This window comes from Balaenoptera borealis (genome assembly GCF_965194805.1).
Source record: "Balaenoptera borealis genome assembly, chromosome: 4".
Lineage (NCBI taxonomy): Eukaryota > Metazoa > Chordata > Mammalia > Artiodactyla > Balaenopteridae > Balaenoptera > Balaenoptera borealis.
In genome coordinates this window covers 131,054,579-131,075,384 of record NC_138861.1, presented here as the reverse complement: position 1 = coordinate 131,075,384, position 20,806 = coordinate 131,054,579, and the positions used below count along the sequence as shown (strand labels likewise).

Below are 20,806 nucleotides of genomic sequence, written 5' to 3'. Positions count from 1 at the left end.
AAAAAAGGTAGGATGAAGGGAAATTCTAACAAGTCTAGATGAAGCAAAAAAAAATTTTTCAATGATTGTAATAAAGATGTTTTTAAGAGCAGGAAAAAAATCCAGTAAACATAGTTAGTGCCTCAAAGAACAAATGTTAGCGAGTATGTGGAGAAAAGGGAGCCCTCGTACACTGTTGGTGGGAATGTAAACTGGTGCTGCCACTGTGGAAAACAGTATGGAAGTTTCTCAAAAAACTCAAAATAGAACTATCATATGATCCAGCAATGCCATTCCTGGGTATATATAAGAAAAAAAAAAAAAACACTAATTCAAAAAGAGACATGCACCCCAATGTTCATAGCAGCTTTATTTACAATTGCCAGGGTATGGAAACAAACTTAAGTGTTCATCAGCAGGGGAATGGATAAAGAAGATGTGGATGGACTTGGAGTGCACTAACTGAAATAAGTCAGACAGAGAAAGACAAACCGTGTGATATCACTTATATGTGGAATCTAAAAAAATACAACAAACTAGTGAATATAACAAAAAAGAAACAGACTCAGAGATGTAGAGAACAAACGAGTAGTTACCAGTGGGGGGTGTAATAATCGGGTGGGGGACTAGGAGACACACACTATTGGGTATAAGATAGGCTCAAGGATATACTGTACAGTGCAGGGAATACAGCCAATATTTCGTCACAACTGTAAGTGGAATATAACCTTTAAAAATTGTGAGTCACTGTGTTGTACACCTGAAACTTATGTAATATCGTACATCAGATATACCGCAAAAAGAAAAAAAGGAAAGGGATGGGGAAAACCTAAGAAAACAAAAAACAGAAACAGTGCTTGTGTGCGATTACATTGCTCCAAAGGCTCATCTCTTTGAGTTTAGTGAGTGACCACAGAATGGATCAAAACTCAGTGAAATCCTAGATAAAACTAGCTATTTTAAGAGAATTGGGTAGCAAATTTTTAATACTGGATATCTCTTACATTATGTATGATGTTAAATGTAGTTTCATTATTTTGTAGCCATTACTATTATTTCAAAAAGAAGCATTGGCTTTCTTTTTTTTTTTTTGACTGCATTGGGGCTTTGTTGCTGCATGCGGGCTTTCTCTAGTTGCAGCGAGTGGGGACTACTCCTCGTTGTGGTGTGCGGGCTTCTCTTGTTGTGGAGCACAGGCTCTAGGTGCACGGGCTTCAGTAGTTGCAGCATGCAGACTCAGTAGTTGTGGCACAAGAGCGCGAGAGCGCAGGCTCAGTAGTTGTGGCATTCGGGGTTAGTTGCTCCATGGCATGTGGGATCTTCCTGGGCCAGGGATCGAACCCGTGTCCCCTGCATTGGCAGGTGAATTCTTAACCACTGCACCACCAGGGAAGTCCCGGAGCATTGGCTTTTATGTTAATGTATCATTAATCAGTACAGGGAGTTGAAGAAGAAGAAATTATAGCTAAACGTTGTACCGTCCACTGTACAGTAGTACCACTTCCTTCCTTTGATCATACTGGCGTCTGCACTGGAGGCTTACCTTCCACGTCTTCCTTGAATAAGCTTTCTTAGTCATTGTCCCTTTAAGTCCCCTCAGCGTAGAGGAGTCCACATTGCCAGATCCTCTGTCACCCATTGCTGTTTAGTGGTCAGGGAGGCGGGCCCTCCGTCTGTACTGTGGTCCTTCCAGGTGAGGAGATCAGAAGGTCCTCCGTGCCTCCCTTTGTACCCTCTGTGCCCTGTAATGCCACAGCTGAAAACAAACTAGACCTTCAGTAAGTTCCCTGTGGACTAAAATAGAATATCAAGCCCTTCCAGGGATCTAAATTGTTTTGAAATCAATTTTTCCAAGTAGTTAATATAGAGCAGATCGTAGGGGTGAAAGAGAACTGAAACTCACTTTATTGTAATGAAAAAAAAAAGATTCTGTTTGAACCCGGGAGGGAAGGACAGAGAGATCCTGCACACACTAGTACCCCTTTGACCTCTATGAGAACTCATCTTATACACTACATTTCATCACTGCTTTGTGTGAGGACCTGACAACATGATATAGTGGAAAGATCATAGGCTGGAAAATCAGGCAGACCTGGCTGTGAATGCAACGTCTGCTCTTTTCTAGCTGTGGTCTTTGGTTAAGTATCTTAACATTTCTCTGTATTAGTTTCTTGTTTTTAAAATAAGTGTTATAGGGGCTTCCCTGGTGGTCCAGTGGTTAAGATTCCGCGCTTCCACTGCAAGGGGTGCGGGTTCAATCCCTGGTTGGGGAACTAAGACTCCCCCATGCCCCGCGGTGAGGCCAAAAGAAAAAAAGCACAATAAGGTTTGAATCAGGTCATTGTAAGGATATGGAAGGTAATTTATATAAAGCCTCTTGCCCATAGTAGGAGCTCAGAAACTGCCAGTGTCCTGTCCTTTTCCCTCTCCCCCTCTCCCCACACATATGGATTCTCGGGAATCTATATTCCCAGCGTTAGAGGCGGGAAGGTTTGCAAAGGAGCAAGAGGAGGGAGTGGGGGCATTTTGTGATTCTGTTAAATTCACAGCAGGAACAAAGAGGCTAATAGTCTTTCTTATTCTTCCTTTAGCATCTATGCTATAACATCACATCATCAAATGTTTCATAATCAAGAGTAACTCTACAGGAACAAGAACCTTTCTATTCAACCCTCTATCCCCAGGGTCTAGCACAATTTCTATAACATAATAGGTGCTCCATCAATATTTGTTGAATGATTGAATTAAACTAGTACTAAAACCTACAAATCTATAAAATTGTTGTTTAGAATCTGTTGTAACAAACCAAAAAAAGTACTATTTCCATACATTTTTCTTTGGAAAAAAAAAAGGGGCTTACTTTTGAACCCTCCTTTTTACTGGAATTCTACATGTGTAACTGTTTAAGGATTATTCTCATGGTTCACAGATCAGTGATTACCACTCGGTTGTATGACAAAACCAGCCAGATTCAGTTGGCATAGTTCATTTAAGGGATACAAGTAGGTAATTAGTCTGGTGAGGACTTAAGTGCTAACTGCTGTGATGGAAGAATCAGGAAGTAGACTATATAAATTAAGGGAAAAGAATAGGAATCTTTAATTCTGTTGCCTTCTCTTCACTTCCACTTAAGTAAAACTTTTAGGTAGGTAATATATTCTTGTGGCGAAAAATACATGTAGAGCAGTATCTACAGTGAAGAGCCTGTCCCCTTCCTCAGCCTTGGACCCCAGTCTCTTAGTTCTCCTTAGGTACAGAGGCAATGGTTTCTTTTGGATACTTTCAGAGATGTTTTTTGCATAAACAAGAATATAAGAATTTGTATACCCCTCTTTGTTATTAAAACAGTAGACTATTTCACACTTGCTACATCTCATTTTTTCTCTAATAATATATCTTGGATATCATTTTATATAAACACATGAAGGCAGATCTGTCTCATTTTTTCCCAGTGGCTGCGTAGATTTATAGATGTACTAGAATTATTTACCCACTCCTCTATTGATGGGTATTTTGGTAGTTTTCATTCTTCCCTGCTGCCATGCTGCAAGGAGTAAGTTTGTACATACTTTTTTTTGAAGTGGGTATATAATTTTAATCCTAATCTTGTTCTACTCCAGAAAGCTTGACCTAAATTCCTAAACCACCTGCAAAATCAAACCCCAAACTTCCATCCTTCTAGGAAAAAGGAATGGGTATTGGGACATGACTTCAGCTTTCCCCTGCCAAGCTCAGAAAATTTTCACTTGATGATAACTTAAAGAAAAACTAGGCATCGGCACCATTCAATCACCAGTTCCTAAAAACCTGAGAGAAAATGTTCTATTAAATATAACAAAATTTTTATGATCGGGGTATTATGATGATAGTTTAATACAATAGCATTTTACATCTGTGCAGTATTCAGACCTTAACTTGTTTTTACTTTTGACTTTTTCGTACTGAAAACTGTTTATTTATTGACTCTCTGCCTTATTCTTTCAACAGTGTAGAAGAAAGTTTCAAGACTTTGTTTTGGTCAATATTTGGGTTGTCTGAAGTGACTTCCGTTGTGCTCAAATATGATCACAAATTCATAGAGAATATTGGATACGTTCTTTATGGAATATACAATGTAACTATGGTGGTGGTTCTACTCAACATGCTCATTGCTATGATTAATAGCTCATATCAAGAGATTGAGGTAAATCCGCTTCCTACCCACTGTGTCTGTCCTTGCCATTTCGTTCTAACAGCACACTGCGTCTGCTTTTGTGCCCTGTACCGGAGCGCCTGCTCTTGTCAACAAAGAGGCCTAGACCACAGCAGGGCCTTTCTCTGTGTTTTCCATCTGGATAGGTGGTAATACACCTTCTAGTATCTTCTAGGAGCACAGCAGGGGTCCTCATGCATTTACCATCACTCTGCCTTCTCTCAGGGTATATTGCTGAATTAGTGTCTAGAAGAAGTATTGGCCACAGGGAAATTATTCTCTCCTACGTTGGCCAGCCAACCATCTGAAAGATCCCAGTAGAGGAATTACTAGATGCCTGGTAAACTTTGATGACGTTCTTTATCTAGTCAGAATTTTTAGTATTCTAGAAATCACTTTATTTTTGTTTGGGATTGGGCTCGATTTGGTGCCTTTCTTCATCACTGTATATATATTTTCTTATGTACTCCAGTTTAGTGTGGTGTATCTCTTTAGCGCTTTACTGTTTGTTAAGTCCATCGAGTCTCTGTCTGTGTTTTAGAAACACATTAAGATAGTGTTCTCAAAGCAGAAGTTAGGTCCTCCAGAGATGAAAACTGGTACTCTGAACACCTGCTTGGGTGTAGTAATGGCAGACTGGGCAGCGTGAAATGACTGAGCCAACTTCTTCGAATCATGGACCGGCTCCGTTTCTTCTCTCCATTCTTCCTACCAGATAGAATGTTTATGCCCACCACCAGGGGGCAGCACTGAGGATAAAAGGAGATTAAGACAGAAATAGGCCACTGAGGGCCTTATGTGACATTTGAGTACATATGGCAGACACAGAACCTCCAAAGTGCAATTCATCTGAATGCTGCTGTCTTTTTCCTTTGCCCTTTATAATATGCTGTGTCAACAACCTGGCTTGGATGGGTGTAGATGAGGAGGGGAACGGAGAACTATTGTTGAATACGCAGAATTGGAGGGAGTGGGGAGGGAGGGAGGAATTAACCTTTTCATCCTTCCTCGACCCTGAATTTTTCTTGTGCTTATGCTTTGTTTTTTGGATAGGGGACAGGAAATTCTGGTTAAATTTCAGTGGGTACAGACAGAGGCATATGGAAGAGGAAAATTTTTAAATATCATGAAAATGATATTACTTAGAATATTATATAGCCCAATAGAGATTATATGCAGATAAATGTATATATGCCACTTTTGTATTTCAAAAGCATAATGTATGTTCATTGTAAGATCAATTACTAGAATATTTAGTTTTTAAAATCAGTTGTTATATTTTTTCTATTTTTGTGACACAGGATGACAGTGACGTAGAATGGAAGTTTGCTCGCTCAAAACTTTGGTTATCGTATTTTGATGATGGAAAAACATTACCTCCACCCTTCAGTCTAGTTCCTAGTCCAAAGTCATTCGTTTATTTCATCATGCGGATCATTAACTTTTCCAAATGCAGAAGGAGAAGGCTACAGAAGGATATAGAAATGGGAATGGGTAACTCAAAGTCCAGGGTAGGTATCAAAAGCTTACTGAGACCTGAAGATAAATGTTTTGTCTTTCTCCTTGTCTTTTGACGTTTGTTCAATAATTTTTATGTGTGAACTTAGAAGATGTTGAAAGTAACTGTCCATTCCATAGTCTTTCATAGACTAATACTTAATATCTGCATAATATATCAAGAAGTCACTTAGTCTATGCCTTGTTTTAGGTCAGAATTTCATATAAACTACCAAATTAAAAACAAACAAACAAAAAACTTCTTTAACTTGTTAAAAGTAAACAGAAAAGTTATTGCTAGAAAACACTTTGTTTTTTTATGTGTGTTCCATGCTTCTCAATTGTTATTCTGAAGTTAAATAGTTCTAACATCACATTTTTCTCTTGGTTGTATATATAGTTCACCACCAACATATTATTCTTATTTGTAGAAACCCTTTATTGGGCTAAATAATCTTTTTTCCTTTAATATCATAAACTTGATACAGGCTTAAGAACACCCCCAAATATTAACCATAAATACTCCCTTTTATAAATAATCAAGAATGGTTTGTTCTTGAGTCATACTAATTGAGTCATACTTTGATTTTAACAAAGATGAGTTCCATGCTAGCACTTTAGTATCAGGAACTTAATTTGCAGAGGTAGAATTGGTATAGGATACAGAAGGATATTGGCAGAACCTCAAATAATAGGGAGTGAAGCAGACAGGAGCAAAATTAAAATATAATTTTGCCTAAAAGTTGTGAAAATGGAGCCCACAAGATAGCAATGTTACCTCCATAAAGTGCATATTTTTTCTCAGTTGATGCTGGGGAAAAAGACAGGATTAGTGCAATTTAATTTCTCACTTTTTAAAAGAGGTGTGCATTTCCAAGATTTGTAATACTCTACATCTTACTCTTTCAGAAGGTAGCCTTTTAAACCTTCTTTGTTTGACCTGAATATGGGCTCTTAAGGCTCTTAGGTTGCAAGACAGTGATTGGCTATGATTTCAAATAATATCTCACTGTATACAGTGAGAAGCAGCATAATGTAAGGAAGAGAGCCTTGGTATTAGACCTGGGTTTCAATTCTGGCTTAAGGCTTAGTAGAAAGTAACATGGATACATCACTTCATTACCCTAAGCCATAATTGTCTCACCTGAAAGAGAGAAAACTTCACAGGGTTATTGTGAGGAGGATATGAGAGGCACAAAATTCCAGCCTCAACAAATATCAGTGCCCTTCCTCATACACAGTTTACAAAGTGCTTTGCCGTACATTTGAACCTCATGCAACGCTGTGAGGTAGGTATTATTATTCCCATTTTATAGATAAGACCACTGAAGCCATTAAAACAACTCACCTATGCAAGGTCACAAGAGCTAGCCAGTGTGGGGTAGTCGTGGAATTGGCGTTTTCCGGCCTCAGAGGTCTAACTCTTTCTGCTGCACCTGGCTGCCTCCTGCCCAGCAGCTGCGGCTCTGGCTTGGTTACTGCCCCACCTCCTCCCCACCGGCTGTGCCTTTAGCTGCCGCTTAGCTGGTGTCTTAAATGGGTTGGGTTCTAATTGCCATCCTAGGCAACTCCTGCTACTGCTGAGACGGACTTTGTTTGGAAGGCAATTTGTTTCTCTGGGAATTGATTATTATTCTCTGAGGCTTTATTATTTAAAAGGGAAGCTGTTCAAGCATGGGAACGCACAGCTCCAGCACTTCACACCCTCAAGTTTTCTTTCTGTAGGCAAATGGTTTCACTGACATTTGACTTCATTCCTGATACTGTCATAATGTAGAAGGGGAGAAATACTAACAGGTTAAGAAGAGCACATTCAAGTTGGCTGTGGCTACCTAGACCCCTGTTTTTTTTTTTTAAAAAAACAGCTTGCTCACAGGGATGTGAGGGCGGCAGATGTGCTCTGTTTAGGGGGTCCTCTCCTGCCTGTATTGCAACAGCGGCAGGAAGAACAGCTTTCTTCAGAGACGTTGCTGGAAACAGAAGAAGGTTGAGCACTGATCTTTCAGGAGCCATGCTGCTTGGCTTCCTAGTCTCCCCATATCTGGTTAAAAACTGCCATCTTGGGACTTCCCTGGTGGTCCAGTGGCTAGGACTCCGTGCTCCCATTGCAGCGGGCACAGGTTTGATCCCTGGTCAGGGAACTAAGATCCCGCATGTGGCATGGTGCGGCCAGAAAAAAACCCTGCCGTTTTGATTTTATTTCTTAAATTGTTCAGGAAGCTGTTTTTATCTCTTTAATCTTATTAATCTTTATAGATACTCTCTGTGTCCTGAATTTAGTAAACATTTGGAGAAATTATGTTTCTGCTTTTCTTTTTTAGAGGACAGGAAGGAACCGCAAGAAATCAATCTAAACGTTTACCTCTAACCTCAGTCAACAGTCAGAGACTGACCTCTAGTGGCAAATAGGAGAATTAACTTTGTTAGCTGAGGTTTTCTCCTGCCACAATCGAAAGAGGGCAAAACCAGGAGGATCCTTACCTATAAGTGCCACTTCCTTCCCTTCTAGTATCCCACCGCTTCCTAAGTTATGATGGTGGGAAGACAGGTGGTGGAGTGAATACATTTTTTTGGATAAAGGGCCCTGCCTTTGAATCACACTGTATAGGTAGCAGCTTATCTGCAAATAAGATGCAGGCCCTGTTGACATACGTAAAGGGTAGACAGTAACGACAGTCTTCTCTTGCTTTCTGTTCCTACCCACTCAAAAGTTAAACCTTAAAAAGAAAGAGAAAAGAAAAGAAAGCCAAAATACTTTAGTCCAATTCTCTCCAAAGTGTTGAACCTGGCACAGGGTACTTCCAAGATCTTTAGGAAGACGTTTCGTTTTGGCTCATGTTTTAGGATTACAAAATACCAAATGATACCCTGTACCCTCTGAACTTGTAGTGTGTTATCTGTTCAAGTGTAGGAGAGGAGCACAGGCTCAGGAGCAGATAGAGTTGCTTCTGTGCAATTTCTCCTTCTAGATGCCATGAAGACATTTTGATAAAGTGTACAAGGACCCCAGGAACAATTATGTTTAACATGAGCCAACTTTTAAAAATATTTTTTCAGGTAAACAGTTCTATTACAGTACATCTGTCCAACATTTTGATAAATGTGAGCGTGTAGCTCACATTAATTTTTGCCTTTGGAAATATATGAAGTCATTCATAAAACTCAGCTTCCACAGAATGTCCCTCGGAAATGTTGACTCCAGAAATGTTATCAGGGAGAATAAAGTAGATTATATTTATGATTTCCAAATAAATGTATTCTAATTTACTAGGTTAATTGTATTTTTTCCTAGTTAAACCTCTTCACTCAGTCTAACTCAAGAGTTTTTGAATCACACAGTTTTAACAGCATTCTCAATCAGCCAACACGTTATCAGGTAAGCATTCATTAGACAAATCTCTTTATCTGTATGTAGTTCCATATATGTCTCTGTGTTCATGTGTGTGTGTGTGCGTGTGTGTGTGTGTGTGAGAGAGAAAAGTGAGTAGAATTATTTCTTCAGTTCTTCAGATGTGCTATGAGGGTAGAACAGAACAGAGAAAATGGTATGTTAGAGGGCACTTTAGAAATCAGACTCCAAGTTCCTCCTCTCCTTCTCCTTCTTCTTCTTCTTGCTGTTGTTTTGTTTGTTTGGTTGGTTGATTGAGGAAGAAGAGTTCCTTTGTGATACTGAAAGCAAAGTGTTGCCACAATTTCCAAAGGTCACTTTCATACACCTTGAGCTGGAGAAAGCAGTGGGAGATGTGGTATATTAGGAAAATAATGTTCTCACAGTACAAAAAAACCTGGTACATTTCTCCAGATAATCTGTTTTTCAAATGGAATCTTAGGCTATACTGTTGCATCAGTACTACTTTAAAATGTCTGTTGCGCTTTGATCTTGGATGTGACATTTCAACACTATTTTCCAACTCAGAAGAGGGTATAGTCCTTCCCATCTGGTTGATCACTTTGACTACCAAATCTTTAGATTTCTGTTGACTACAAGATGACAAGAATGAGGATCAAAGAATTTATAATGAACGGTAATGTCAATTAATGGGTATACTCCTGTTCATATGGTTTTCTTGGAAGCAGCACATTCTGCAAAAGTGCTTAGCACACTGACTGTCAAAGTCTTACTTTGTAATGGTTACGTATTTAATTTATCAGCCTTCTATTGATGGAAATGGAGGGTGTTGCCAATATTTAGCTATTACAGGCAATACAAGTAAGTAACCTTGTATACATGATATTTGAAACTTGCAAGCCTATAGAATTGTCTGGTTAAAGTATATGTGCATTTTAATTTTTTAACTATTATCAAACTGATTTTGATGGAGCTTGTACCAATTTATGTTCTTTTTTTTTTAACATCTTTATTGGAGTATAACTGCTTTACAATGGTGTGTTAGTTTCTGCTGTATAACAAAGAAAATTAGCTATATGTATGTGTGTGTGTATATATATATATATATATATATATATATATATATATATATATATCCGCATATCCCCTCCCTCTTGCGTCTCCCTCCCACCCTCCCTATCCCACCCCTCTAGGTGGTCACAAAGCACCGAGCTGATCTCCCTGTGCTATGTGACTGCTTCCTACTAGCTATCTATTTTACATTTGGTAGTGTATATATGTCAAGGCTACTCTCTCACTTCGTCCCATCTTACCCTTCCCCCTCCCCGTGTCCTCAAGTCCCTTCTCTACGTCTGCGTCTTTATTCCTGTCCTCCCCCTAGAACCATTTTTTAGAATGATTTTTAGAACCTTTTTTTTTTAGAGTCCATATATATGTGTTAGCATACGGTATTTGTTTTTCTCTTTCTGACTTACTTCACTCTGTATGACAGTCTCTAGGTCCATCCACCTCACTAAAAATAACTCATTTTCTTTTCTTTTTATGGCTGAGTCATATTCCATTGTATATATGTGCCACATCTTCTTTATCCATTCATCTGTCGATGGACACTTAGGTTGCTTCCATGTCCTAGCTATTGTAAATAGAGTTGTAATGAACATTTTGGTACATGACTCTTTTTGAATTATGGTTTTCTCAGGGTATATGCCCAGTAGTGGAATTGCTGGGTCATATGGTAGTTCTACTTTTAGTATTTTAAGGACCCTCCATACTGTTCTCCATAGTAGCTGTATCAATTTACATTCCCACCAACAGTGCAAGAGGGTTCCCATTTCTCCACACTCTCTCCAGCATTTATTGTTTGGAGATTTTTTGATGATGGACATTCTGACTGGTGTGAGGTGATACCTCATTGCAGTTTTGATTTGCATTTCTCTAATGATTAGTGATGTTGAGCATCCTTTCATGTGTTTGTTGGCAATCTGTATGTCTTCTTTGGAGAAATGTCTATTTAGGTCTTCTGCCCATTTTTGGATTGGGTTGTTTGTTTTTTTGATATGGAGCTGCATGAACTGCTTGTATATTTTGGAGATTACTCCTTTGTCAGTTGCTTCATTTGCAAATATTCTCTCCCATTCTACGGGTTGTCTTTTCGTCTTGTTTATGGTTTTCTTTGCTGTGCAAAAGCTTTTAAGTTTCATTAGGTCCCATTTGTTTATTTTTGTTTTTATTTCCATTTCTCTAAGAGGTGGGTCAAAAGGATCTTGCTGTGATTTATGTCAAAGAGTGTTCTTCCTATGTTTTCCTCTAAGAGTTTTATAGTGTCTGGCCTTACATTTAGGTCTTTAATCCATTTTGAGTTTATTTTTGTGTATGGTGTTAGGGAGTGTTCTAATTTCATTCTTTTACATGTAGCTGTCCAGTTTTCCCAGCACCACTTATTGAAGAGGCTGTCTTTTCTCCATTGTATATTCTTGCCTCCTTTATCAAAGATAAGGTGACCATATGTGCATGGGTTTATCTCTGGGCTTTCTATAGTGTTCCATTGATCTATATTTCTGTTTTTGTGCCAGTACCATACTGGCTTGATTACTGTAACTTTGTAGTATAGTCTGAAGTCAGGGAGCCTGATTCCTCCACCTCCATTCTTCTTTCTCAAGATTGCTTTGCCTATTTGGGGTCTTTTGTGTTTCCATACAAATTGTGAAATTTTTTCTTATAGTTCTGTGAAAAATGCCATTCGTAGTTTGATAGGGGTTGCATTAAATCTGTAGATTGCTTTGGGTAGTATAGTCATTTTCACACTGTTGATTCTTCCAATCCAAGAACATAGTGTATCTCTCCATCTGTTTGTATCATCTTTAATTTCTTTCATCAGTGTCTTATAGTTTTCTGCATATAGGTCTTTTGTCTCCTTAGGTAGATTTATTCCTAGGTATTTTATTCTTTGTGTTGCAATGGTAAATGAGAGTGTTTCCTTAATTTCTCTTTCAGATTTTTCATCATTAGTGTATAGGAATGCAAGAGATTTCTGTGCATTAATTTTGTATCCTGCTACTTTACCAAATTCATCAATTAGCTCTAGTAGTTTTCTGATAGCATCTTTTTTTTTTCAAACATCTTTATTGGAGTATAGTTGCTTTACAATGGTGTGTTAGTTTCTGCTTTATAACAAAGTGAATCAGCTATACATATACATATATCCCCATATCTCCTCCCTCTTGCGTCTCCCTCCCATCCTCCCTATCCCACCCCTCTAGGTGTTCACAAAGCACTGAGCTGATCTCCCTGTGCCTTGTGGCTGCTTCCCACTAGCTATCTATTTTACATTTGATAGTACCACTCTCTCACTTCGTCCCAGCTTACCCTTCCCCCTCCTCGTGTCCTCAAGTCCATTCTCTACATCTGCGTTTTTATTCCTGTCCTGCCCCAAGTTCTTCAGAACCTTTTTTTTTTTCTTAGATTCCATATATATGTGTTAGCATATGGTATTTGTTTTTCTCTTTCTGACTTACGTCACTCTGTATGACACACTCTAGGTCCATCCACCTCACTACATATAACTCAATTTCGTTTCTTTTTATGGCTGAGTAATATTCCATTGTATATATATGTGCCACATCTTCTTTATCCATTCATCTGTCTCTGGACACTTAGGTTGCTTCCATGTCCTGGCTAGTAAATTAAATAGAGCTGCAATGAACATTGTGGTACAAGACTCATATATTTATTTATTTATTTATTTATTTATTTATTTATTTATTTATTTATTTATTTATTTATGGCTGTGTTGGGTCTTTGCTGCTGAGCGCGGGCTTTCTCTAGTTGCGGTGAGCAGGGGCTACTCTTCGTTGCGGTGCGCAGGCTTCTTATTGTCATGGCTTCTCTTGTTGCGGAGCATGGGCTCTAGGAGCTCAGGCTTCAGTAGTTGTGGCACGTGGTCTCAGTAGTTGTGGCTTGCCGGCTCTAGAGCTCAGGCTCAGTAGTTGTGGCAAGCGGGCTTAGTTGCTCTGTGGCATGTGGGATCATCTTCCTCGGCCAAGGCTCGAACCCGTGTCCCTTGCATTGGCAGGCCGATTCTTAACCACTGCGCCACCAGGGAAGCCCACATGACTCTTTTTGAATTATGGTTTACTCAAGGGCATATGCCCAGTAGTGGGATTGCTGGGTCGTATGGTAGTTCTATTTTGTTTTTTAAGGAACCTCCATACTGTTCTCCATAGTGGTTGTATCAATTTACATTCCCACCAACAGTGCAAGAGGGTTCCCTTTTCTCCACACCCTCTCCAGCATTTATTGTTTGTGGATTTTTTTATGATGGCCATTCTGACTGGTGTGAGGTGATACCTCATTGTAGTTTTGATTTGCTTTTCTCTAATGATTAGTGATGTTCAGCATCCTTTCATGTGTTTGTTGGCAATCTGTATATCTTCTTTGGAGAAATGTCTATTTAGGTCTTCTGCCCATTTTTGGATAGGGTTTTTTGTTATTTTGATATTGGGCTGCATGAGCTGCTTGTAAATTTTGGAGGTTAATCCTTTGTCAATTGCTTCATTTGCAAATATTTTCTCCCATTCTGAGGGTTGTCTTTTCATCTTATTTATGGTTTCCTTTGCTGTGCAAAAGCGTTTAAGTTTCATTAGGTCCCATTTGTTTATTTTTGTTTTTATTTCCATTTCTCTAGGAGGTGGATCAAAAAGGATCTTGCTGTGATTTATGTCATAGAGTGTTCTGCCTATATTTTCCTCTAAGACTGATAGCATCTTTAGGATTCTCTATGTATAGTATCATGTCATCTGCAAACAGTGACAGCTTTACTTCTTCTTTTCTGATTTGGATTCCTTTCATTTCTTTTCCTCTCTGATTGCTGTGGCTAAAACTTCCAAAAGTATGTTGAATAATAGTGATGAGAGCGGGCATCCTTGTTCCTAATTTTAGAGGAAATGGTTTCAGATTTTTCACCATTGAGAATGATGTTGGCTGTGGGTTTGTCATATATGGCCTTTATTATGTTGAGGTAAGTCCCCTCTATCCTACTTTCTGGAGAGTTTTTATCATAAACGGGTGTTGAATTTTGTCGAAAGCTTTCTCTGCATCTATTGAGATGATCATACGGTTTTTCTCCTTCAATTTGTTAATATGGCGTATCACATTGATTGATTTGCATATATTGAAGAATCCTTGCATTCCTGGGATAAACCCAACTTGATCATGGTGTATGATCCTTTTAATGTGCTGTTGAATTCTGTTTTCTAGTATTTTGTTGAGGATTTTTGCATGTGTTCATCAGTGATATTGGTCTGTAGTTTTCTTTTTTTGTGACATCTTTGTCTGGTTTTGGTATCAGGATGATGGTGGCCTTGTAGAATGAGTTTGGGAGTGTTCCTCCCTCTGCTCTATTTTGGAAGAGTTTAAGAAGGATAGGTGTTAGCTCTTCTCTAAATGTTTGATAGAATTCGCCTGTGAAGCCATCTGGTCCTGGGCTTTTGTTTGTTGGAAGATTTTTAATCACAGTTTCCATTTCAATGCTTGTGATTGGACTGTTTATATTTTCTGTTTCTTCCTAGTTCAGTCTCGGAAGGTTGTGCTTTTCTAAGAATGTGTCCATTTCTTCCAGGTTGTCCATTTTATTGGCATATAGTTGCTTGTAGTAATCCCTTATGATTCTTTGTATTTCTGCAGGGTCAGCTGTTACTTCTTCTTTTTCATTTCGAATTCTGTTGATTTGAGTCTTCTCCCCTTTTTTCTTAATGAGTCTGGATAGTGGTTTATCAATTTTGTTTATCTTCTCAAAGAACCAGCTTTTAGTTTTATTCATCTTTGCTATTGTTTCCTTCATTTCTTTTTCATTTATTTCTGATCTGATCTTTATGATTTCTTTCCTTCTGCTAACCTTGGGGGGTTTTTTTGTTCTTGTTTCTCTAATTGCTTTAGGTGTAAGGTTAGGTTGTTTATTTGAGATGTTTCTTGTTTCTTGAGGTAGGATTGTATTGCTATAAACTTCCCTCTTAGAACTCCTTTTGTTTCATCCCATAGGTTTTGGGTCATCGTGTTTTCATTGTCATTTGTTTCTAGGTATTTTTTTATTTCCTCTTTGATTTCTTCAGTGATCTCTTGGTTATTTAGTAGTATATTGTTTAACCTCCATGTGTTTGTATTTTTTACAATTTTTTTTCCTGTGATTGATATCTAGTGTCATAGCGTTATGGTCGGAAAAGATACTTGTTACGATGTCAATTTTCTTAAATTTACCAAGGCCTGATTTTCGACCCAAGGTATGATCTATCCTGGAGAATGTTCCATGAGCACTTGAGAAGAATGTGTATCCTGTTGTTTTTGGATGGAATGTCCTATAAATATCAATTAAGTCCATCTTGTTTAATGTGTCATTTAAAGCTTGTGTTTCCTTATTTATTTTCATTTTGGATGATCTGTCCATTGGTGAAACTGGGGTGTTAAAGTCCCCTGATATTACTGTGTTACTGTCAATTTCCCCTTTTATGGCTGTTGGCATTTGCTTTATGTATTGAGGTGTTCCTATGTTGGGTGCATAAATATTTACAATTGTTATATCTTCTTCTTGGATTGATCCCTTGATCATTATGTAGTATCCATCTTTGTCTCTTATAATAGCCTTTATTTTAAAGTCTGTTTTGTCTGATATGAGAATTGCTACTCCACCTTTCTTTTGATTTCCATTTGCATGGAATATCTTTTTCCATCCCCTCACTTTCAGTCTGTATGTGTCCCTTGGTCTGAAGTGGGTCTCTTGTAGACAGCATATATATGGGTCTCGTTTTTGTATCCTTTCAGCCAGTCTATGTCTTTTGGTGGGAGCATTTAACCCATTTACATTTAAGGTAATTATCGACATGTATGTTCCTATTACCATTTTCTTAATTGTTTCGGGTTTGTTTTTGTAAGTCTTTTCCTTCTCTTGTGTTTCCTGCCTAGAGAAGTTCCTTTAGCCTTTGTTGTAAAGCTGGTTTGGTGGTGCTGGTTTCTCTTAACTTTTGCTTGTCTGTAAAGCTTTTAATTTCTCCATCAAATCTGAATGAGATCCTTGCTGAGTAGAGTAATCTTGGTTGTAGGTTTTTCCCTTTCATCACTTTAAATTTGTCCTGCCACTCCCTTCTGGCTTGCAGAGTTTCTGCTGAAAGATCAGCTGTTAACCTTATGGGGATTCCCTTGTATGTTATTTGTCGCTTTTCCCTTGCTGCTTTTAATATTTTTTCTTTGTATTTAATTTCTGATAGTTTGATTAATATGTGTCTTGGCATGTTTCTCCTTCAATTTATCCTCTATGGAACTCTCTGTGCTTCCTGGACTTGATTGACTATTTCCTTTCCCATATTAGGGAAGTTTTCAACTATAATCTCTTCAAATATTTTCTCAGACCCTTTCTTTTTCTCTTCTTCTGGGACCCCTATAATTCAAGTGTTGGTACGTTTAATTGTTGTCCCAGAGGTCTCTGAGACTGTCCTCAATTCTTTTCATTCTTTTTTCTTTATTCTGCTCTGTGGTAGTTATTTCCACTATTTTATCTTCCAGGTCACTTATCCGTTCTTCTGCCTCAGTTATTCTGCTATTGATTCCTTCTAGAGAATTCTTAATTTCATTTATTGTGTTGTTCATCATTGTTTGTTTGCTCTTTAGTTCTTGTAGGTCCTTGTTAAACGTTTCTTGTATTTTCTCCATTCTATTTCCAAGATTTTGGATCATCTTTACTGTCATTACTCTGAATTCTTTTTCAGGTAGACTGCCTATTTCCTCATCATTTGTTTGGTCTGGTGAGTTTTTACCTTGCTCCTTCATCTGCTGCATATTTCTCTGTCTTCCCATTTTGCTTAACGTACTGTGTTTGGGGTCTCCTTTTCGCAGGCTGCAGGTTCATAGTTCCCATTGTTTTTGGTGTCTGCCCCCAGTGGCTAAGGTTGGTTCCGTGGCTTGTGTAGGCTTCCTGGTGGAGGGGACTAGTGCCTGTGTTCTGGTGGGTGGAGCTGGATCTTGTCTTTCTGGTGGGCAGATCCACGTCCGGTGGTGTGTTTTTGTGCTGTCTGTGAACTTAGTATGAATTTAGGCAGCCTCTCTGCTAATGGGTGGGTTTGTGTTCCTGTCCTGCTAGTTGTTTGGCATGGGGCATCCAGCACTGGAGTTTGCTGGCCGTTCAGTGGAGCTGGGTCTTAGTGTTGAGACGGAGGTCTCTGGGAGAGCTCTCGCCAGTTGATCTTACATGGGGCCGGGAGGTCTCTAGTGGTTCTATGTCCTGAACTCGGCTCTTCCACCTCAGAGGCTCAGGCCTGACACCAGGCCAGAGCACCAAGACCCTCTTGATGTCTGCTTTCCTTCCTGCTACTTTCCTTCTCCTCCTCCCTTAGAATCCTCTTGCTGGCAAAGCTGCTTGGTTTTCTCTGCCAGCCACAAAGAAGCTGTCTTTAACTGTGTCCAAGGTTGGGTGGAAGCACTTGAGTGCTCCTAGACAACCAATTCAGGTTTATTATCCTTCCCCTACACGGTAGCAGTTTCTCATGAGTAAACAATTCTCTATTGATAGTGTGCCTTTTATCATTCTCTTGGGTCTTCAAATGATTGTAATAATTCTCCCGTTTCATACTAGACTGAATGGACTAGGATTCACTTTCCTTTTCATGCATGTTCAACTCTTTTGCTCCTGCCTCATTTTGCCAGGATACCATTTCTTTGGGTACCTGTGCAGGTGAGCTGGGTCCTCTGCTCAGGGCCTCACACAGGAGGCTGCACGGGAGCTGCTGGTCAGGGCTGGAGACTCATTTAAGGCTCCAGGTCCTCTAGCAGGCACATGGTTGTTGTTGGAATTCACTTCCTTTTGGTTGTTGAGCTCAGTCCCTTAGCTGATAGAGACCATCTGCTATTCCCTCACATGTGGGCCCCTCTCCAAAATGGAAGTTCACTCCTCAGGCAGCCGTCCTGTCAAAGAGTCACCTGAGGGCCGGACGTCCTGTTGGGGGCTCCTTTCCTCAGGTCCCAGAGACACCTGAGCGGTGGCCTCTTGTCAGGGGCTTCCCGGTCAGGTGCAGTCACCTGAGGGCCGGGCATGGGGTCTGAGTCATGTGGGGCGCTGGGCACTCGCCTTCTCTGTTCCCGAGTGCACCATCGGGGGCTTCGGCCTGCGTCTGAGCCCAGTTTATATTCTTAACAATAAACGTACAAGAGTGCCCATTTCCTCCTTAATTTACCAATAGTATGTTACCAAAGGTTTTTATCTTGTCCAAATTGATAGGTGAAAATGATACCACAGTGTCACATTTTACTTTGCATTCTTTGTAATGAATGAATTTGACCATCTCTTTAGGCTTAGTTTTCTATATGCTTAAGACCCAATATTTATTTGCTTTTCTTGATGGGCTCTTTGTTATAAATTAGGAAGAATTCTTTTAAGAATTAAGAATTATTTTAAGAAAATTGGCCCTTTACCTGTGGTAGGAGTTGAGAATTCTTCCCCCAGTTTGTTGTGTGTCTTTTTAATATTTGTGGGTATTTTTTCCCAACCTTTTAGAATTGTGTGTAGTCAACTTTACAGATTGTTTATGGCTTCAGATTTTGTGTCCTATTTCAAAAGCTCCTCTCCCATATGATGATATTTAAGAAATTTTTTACCCATATTTTCCTTGGTATGCTAATGGTTTCACTTTTTACATGATAATATTTGATCTGTATAGAATATAGTTTGATGCAATGTGTGGGTGGGGATCCAATTTATTTTTTTTCCAGATGATTACACAACTGGGTGTGTCAAATAATCTGTCTTTTCTATTGATTTGAAATATCACTTTTATCATTTACTAAATTCCCATATCTACTTAGATTTATTTCTGGGCTTTCAATATGCTATAGAACCACATTGTTTTAATTACTATAGTTTAAAACAAAATCAAACAAAATACACAGAAACACATACATATGTCCTTACTTCAAGACTCTTACTTGAAGAGACTCTTACTCAAATTATTTTGCATAATTTTCCTGGTTTTTCTTTCTTGTTTATTTTTCTACTTAAACTTTAGAGTCAGCTTGTATAATTTGCAAAATATTCTGTTGGTATTTTAGGGGTTGTGTTAACTTAAGAAGAATTGACATCTTTATAATGTTGTGTCTTCCTTTTCAAGAATATGACACACCTTTCCATTTGTTCAGATCTTCATTCGTGTACCCAGTATCATTTTAAAGTAGTCCTCAGAGTGTTCATATTAATTAGGATTAAGAGGTGCAAATCACACAGAACCACCAAATACCAACCACTAATAGCTGAAAGAACATAGAAATGTGTTTCTGTCTTCTCTTCAAGAATTCTGGAGGTGGTCATTCCAGGGCTGGTATGGTACCTACCACTGTCAAGGGCCCAGGCTGTTTCTATCATATTACTCGGTCATGATTGACTTTCATTCTAACATGATCTCACAGTCCAAGAAAGCTGCTGGAGCTCCGGCTATTATTTCTGCATTCCAAAATATAGTCAGACAGTGATAGGGAAGAAAGATGCCTCCTTCCTGTAAGGAACTTCTGTAAAGTTACACAAACAACATATCTGCAATGGAGGCTGGGAAATAAGTCTTAATTCCTAGTGGCCATGTGCTGAGCTAAAAAACCAGGGAAGAGAATTGGCAGTCTCTGCCAAAGTGGATTATATTATTTGTCTTGGTGCTTTACACATACTTATATCTGTTATTTGATTTATAAATTTCAAGTTTTATCTTTTGACCCTCCAGCTCTAAAATATGAAAAAATCAGTATATTTATTTTATCTTTCACCATTTTTGCCCTCCTCCTCCCAGCTTTTGCTAGTTAAATCATTAGAATTGTAGAGGTGGAACAAAAAAACCTTTCCTCTACCCATTAGGTTCTGTAGCTGGGGCCTGTGAATTAAACTAACAAAAGGTAGATTAACAGGAAGAAAAAAAAAAAAAGCAGAGTTTGTTTATGCATGCAACGTGCAAACACATGGGAGAATTTGGTGATGAGTAACTCAAAGGGGTAGTTAGAAATTGAGGCTTATATATCATCCTAAAAAGGGCAATGAATTTGTGGAGAAGTGACAAGACAAAGGAAAGAGGATGTCTTTGGGCTCCCAGGGGTGGTAAATTGTGGGAAGGTAAGTATATATGTGGGGAAATTAATGGAAGACTAGGGTTACTGTAGTAAGGTTTGCGTTTGTGTAGACCCATCTCTGAGCCAACTTTCTGTTTCTAGTGATGATGCTTGTTTCTCTTCCTCTTGGTATGGGAGAGGGAAGGGGGAAGATCTTCACACAGGGAAATTTATGTCCTGTTCTTGGGCAGTTTGGAGGAAGGCAGTGAGCTCCTTCTGTGTCTTCTGCTTCTTAATTGCCTTCAGCTCAAAGTAATCCTATGTCAAAGTGATACATTTGGGGGTGATATTTTCTGATCCCCTTCACTACCTTGTAAGATTATAATTCACATTTGTTTTAGTTTTAGTCCCACAGTTACACAGTCAGTACTCACCACCAGTCTTTTTGCCTTAATTTTCCATTAATCTCTTTGTCAGGTAAAGTTTGTCTTCCTCCAGTTTCTTCAAAAAGAGCTCATGGGAACTACGTTCTCTGAGTTATTTCATGTCTTAAACTGTTTCCTATTTTCTATATATTCATATTGACTAGCTGTAAAATTCTTAGATATGACTTTATTTTCTTGATGTATTTGTAAACATTGCTCCACTGCCCCTAGAATGGAATGTTGATATGGAAAAGTTTGAGGCCAGCCTGATTGTTTTTCTCATATAGTTGACCTGAGATT

General features: G+C 38.8%; 1 protein-coding gene across 4 annotated transcripts in view; it reads left to right on the top strand.

The window, feature by feature from the left end:
• TRPC3 (transient receptor potential cation channel subfamily C member 3) overlaps nt 1-20,806 on the top strand; it is an 84,920-nt gene that overhangs the window by 47,137 nt on the left and 16,977 nt on the right. For all 4 annotated transcript variants that reach the window (XM_082389619.1, XM_082389618.1, XM_082389620.1 and 1 more), the window contains exons 8-10: nt 3,967-4,162; nt 5,473-5,682; nt 8,961-9,044. In XM_082389619.1, the coding sequence (XP_082245745.1) occupies nt 3,967-4,162; nt 5,473-5,682; nt 8,961-9,044 (490 nt within the window). The remainder of the gene's footprint in view (nt 1-3,966; nt 4,163-5,472; nt 5,683-8,960; nt 9,045-20,806) is intronic.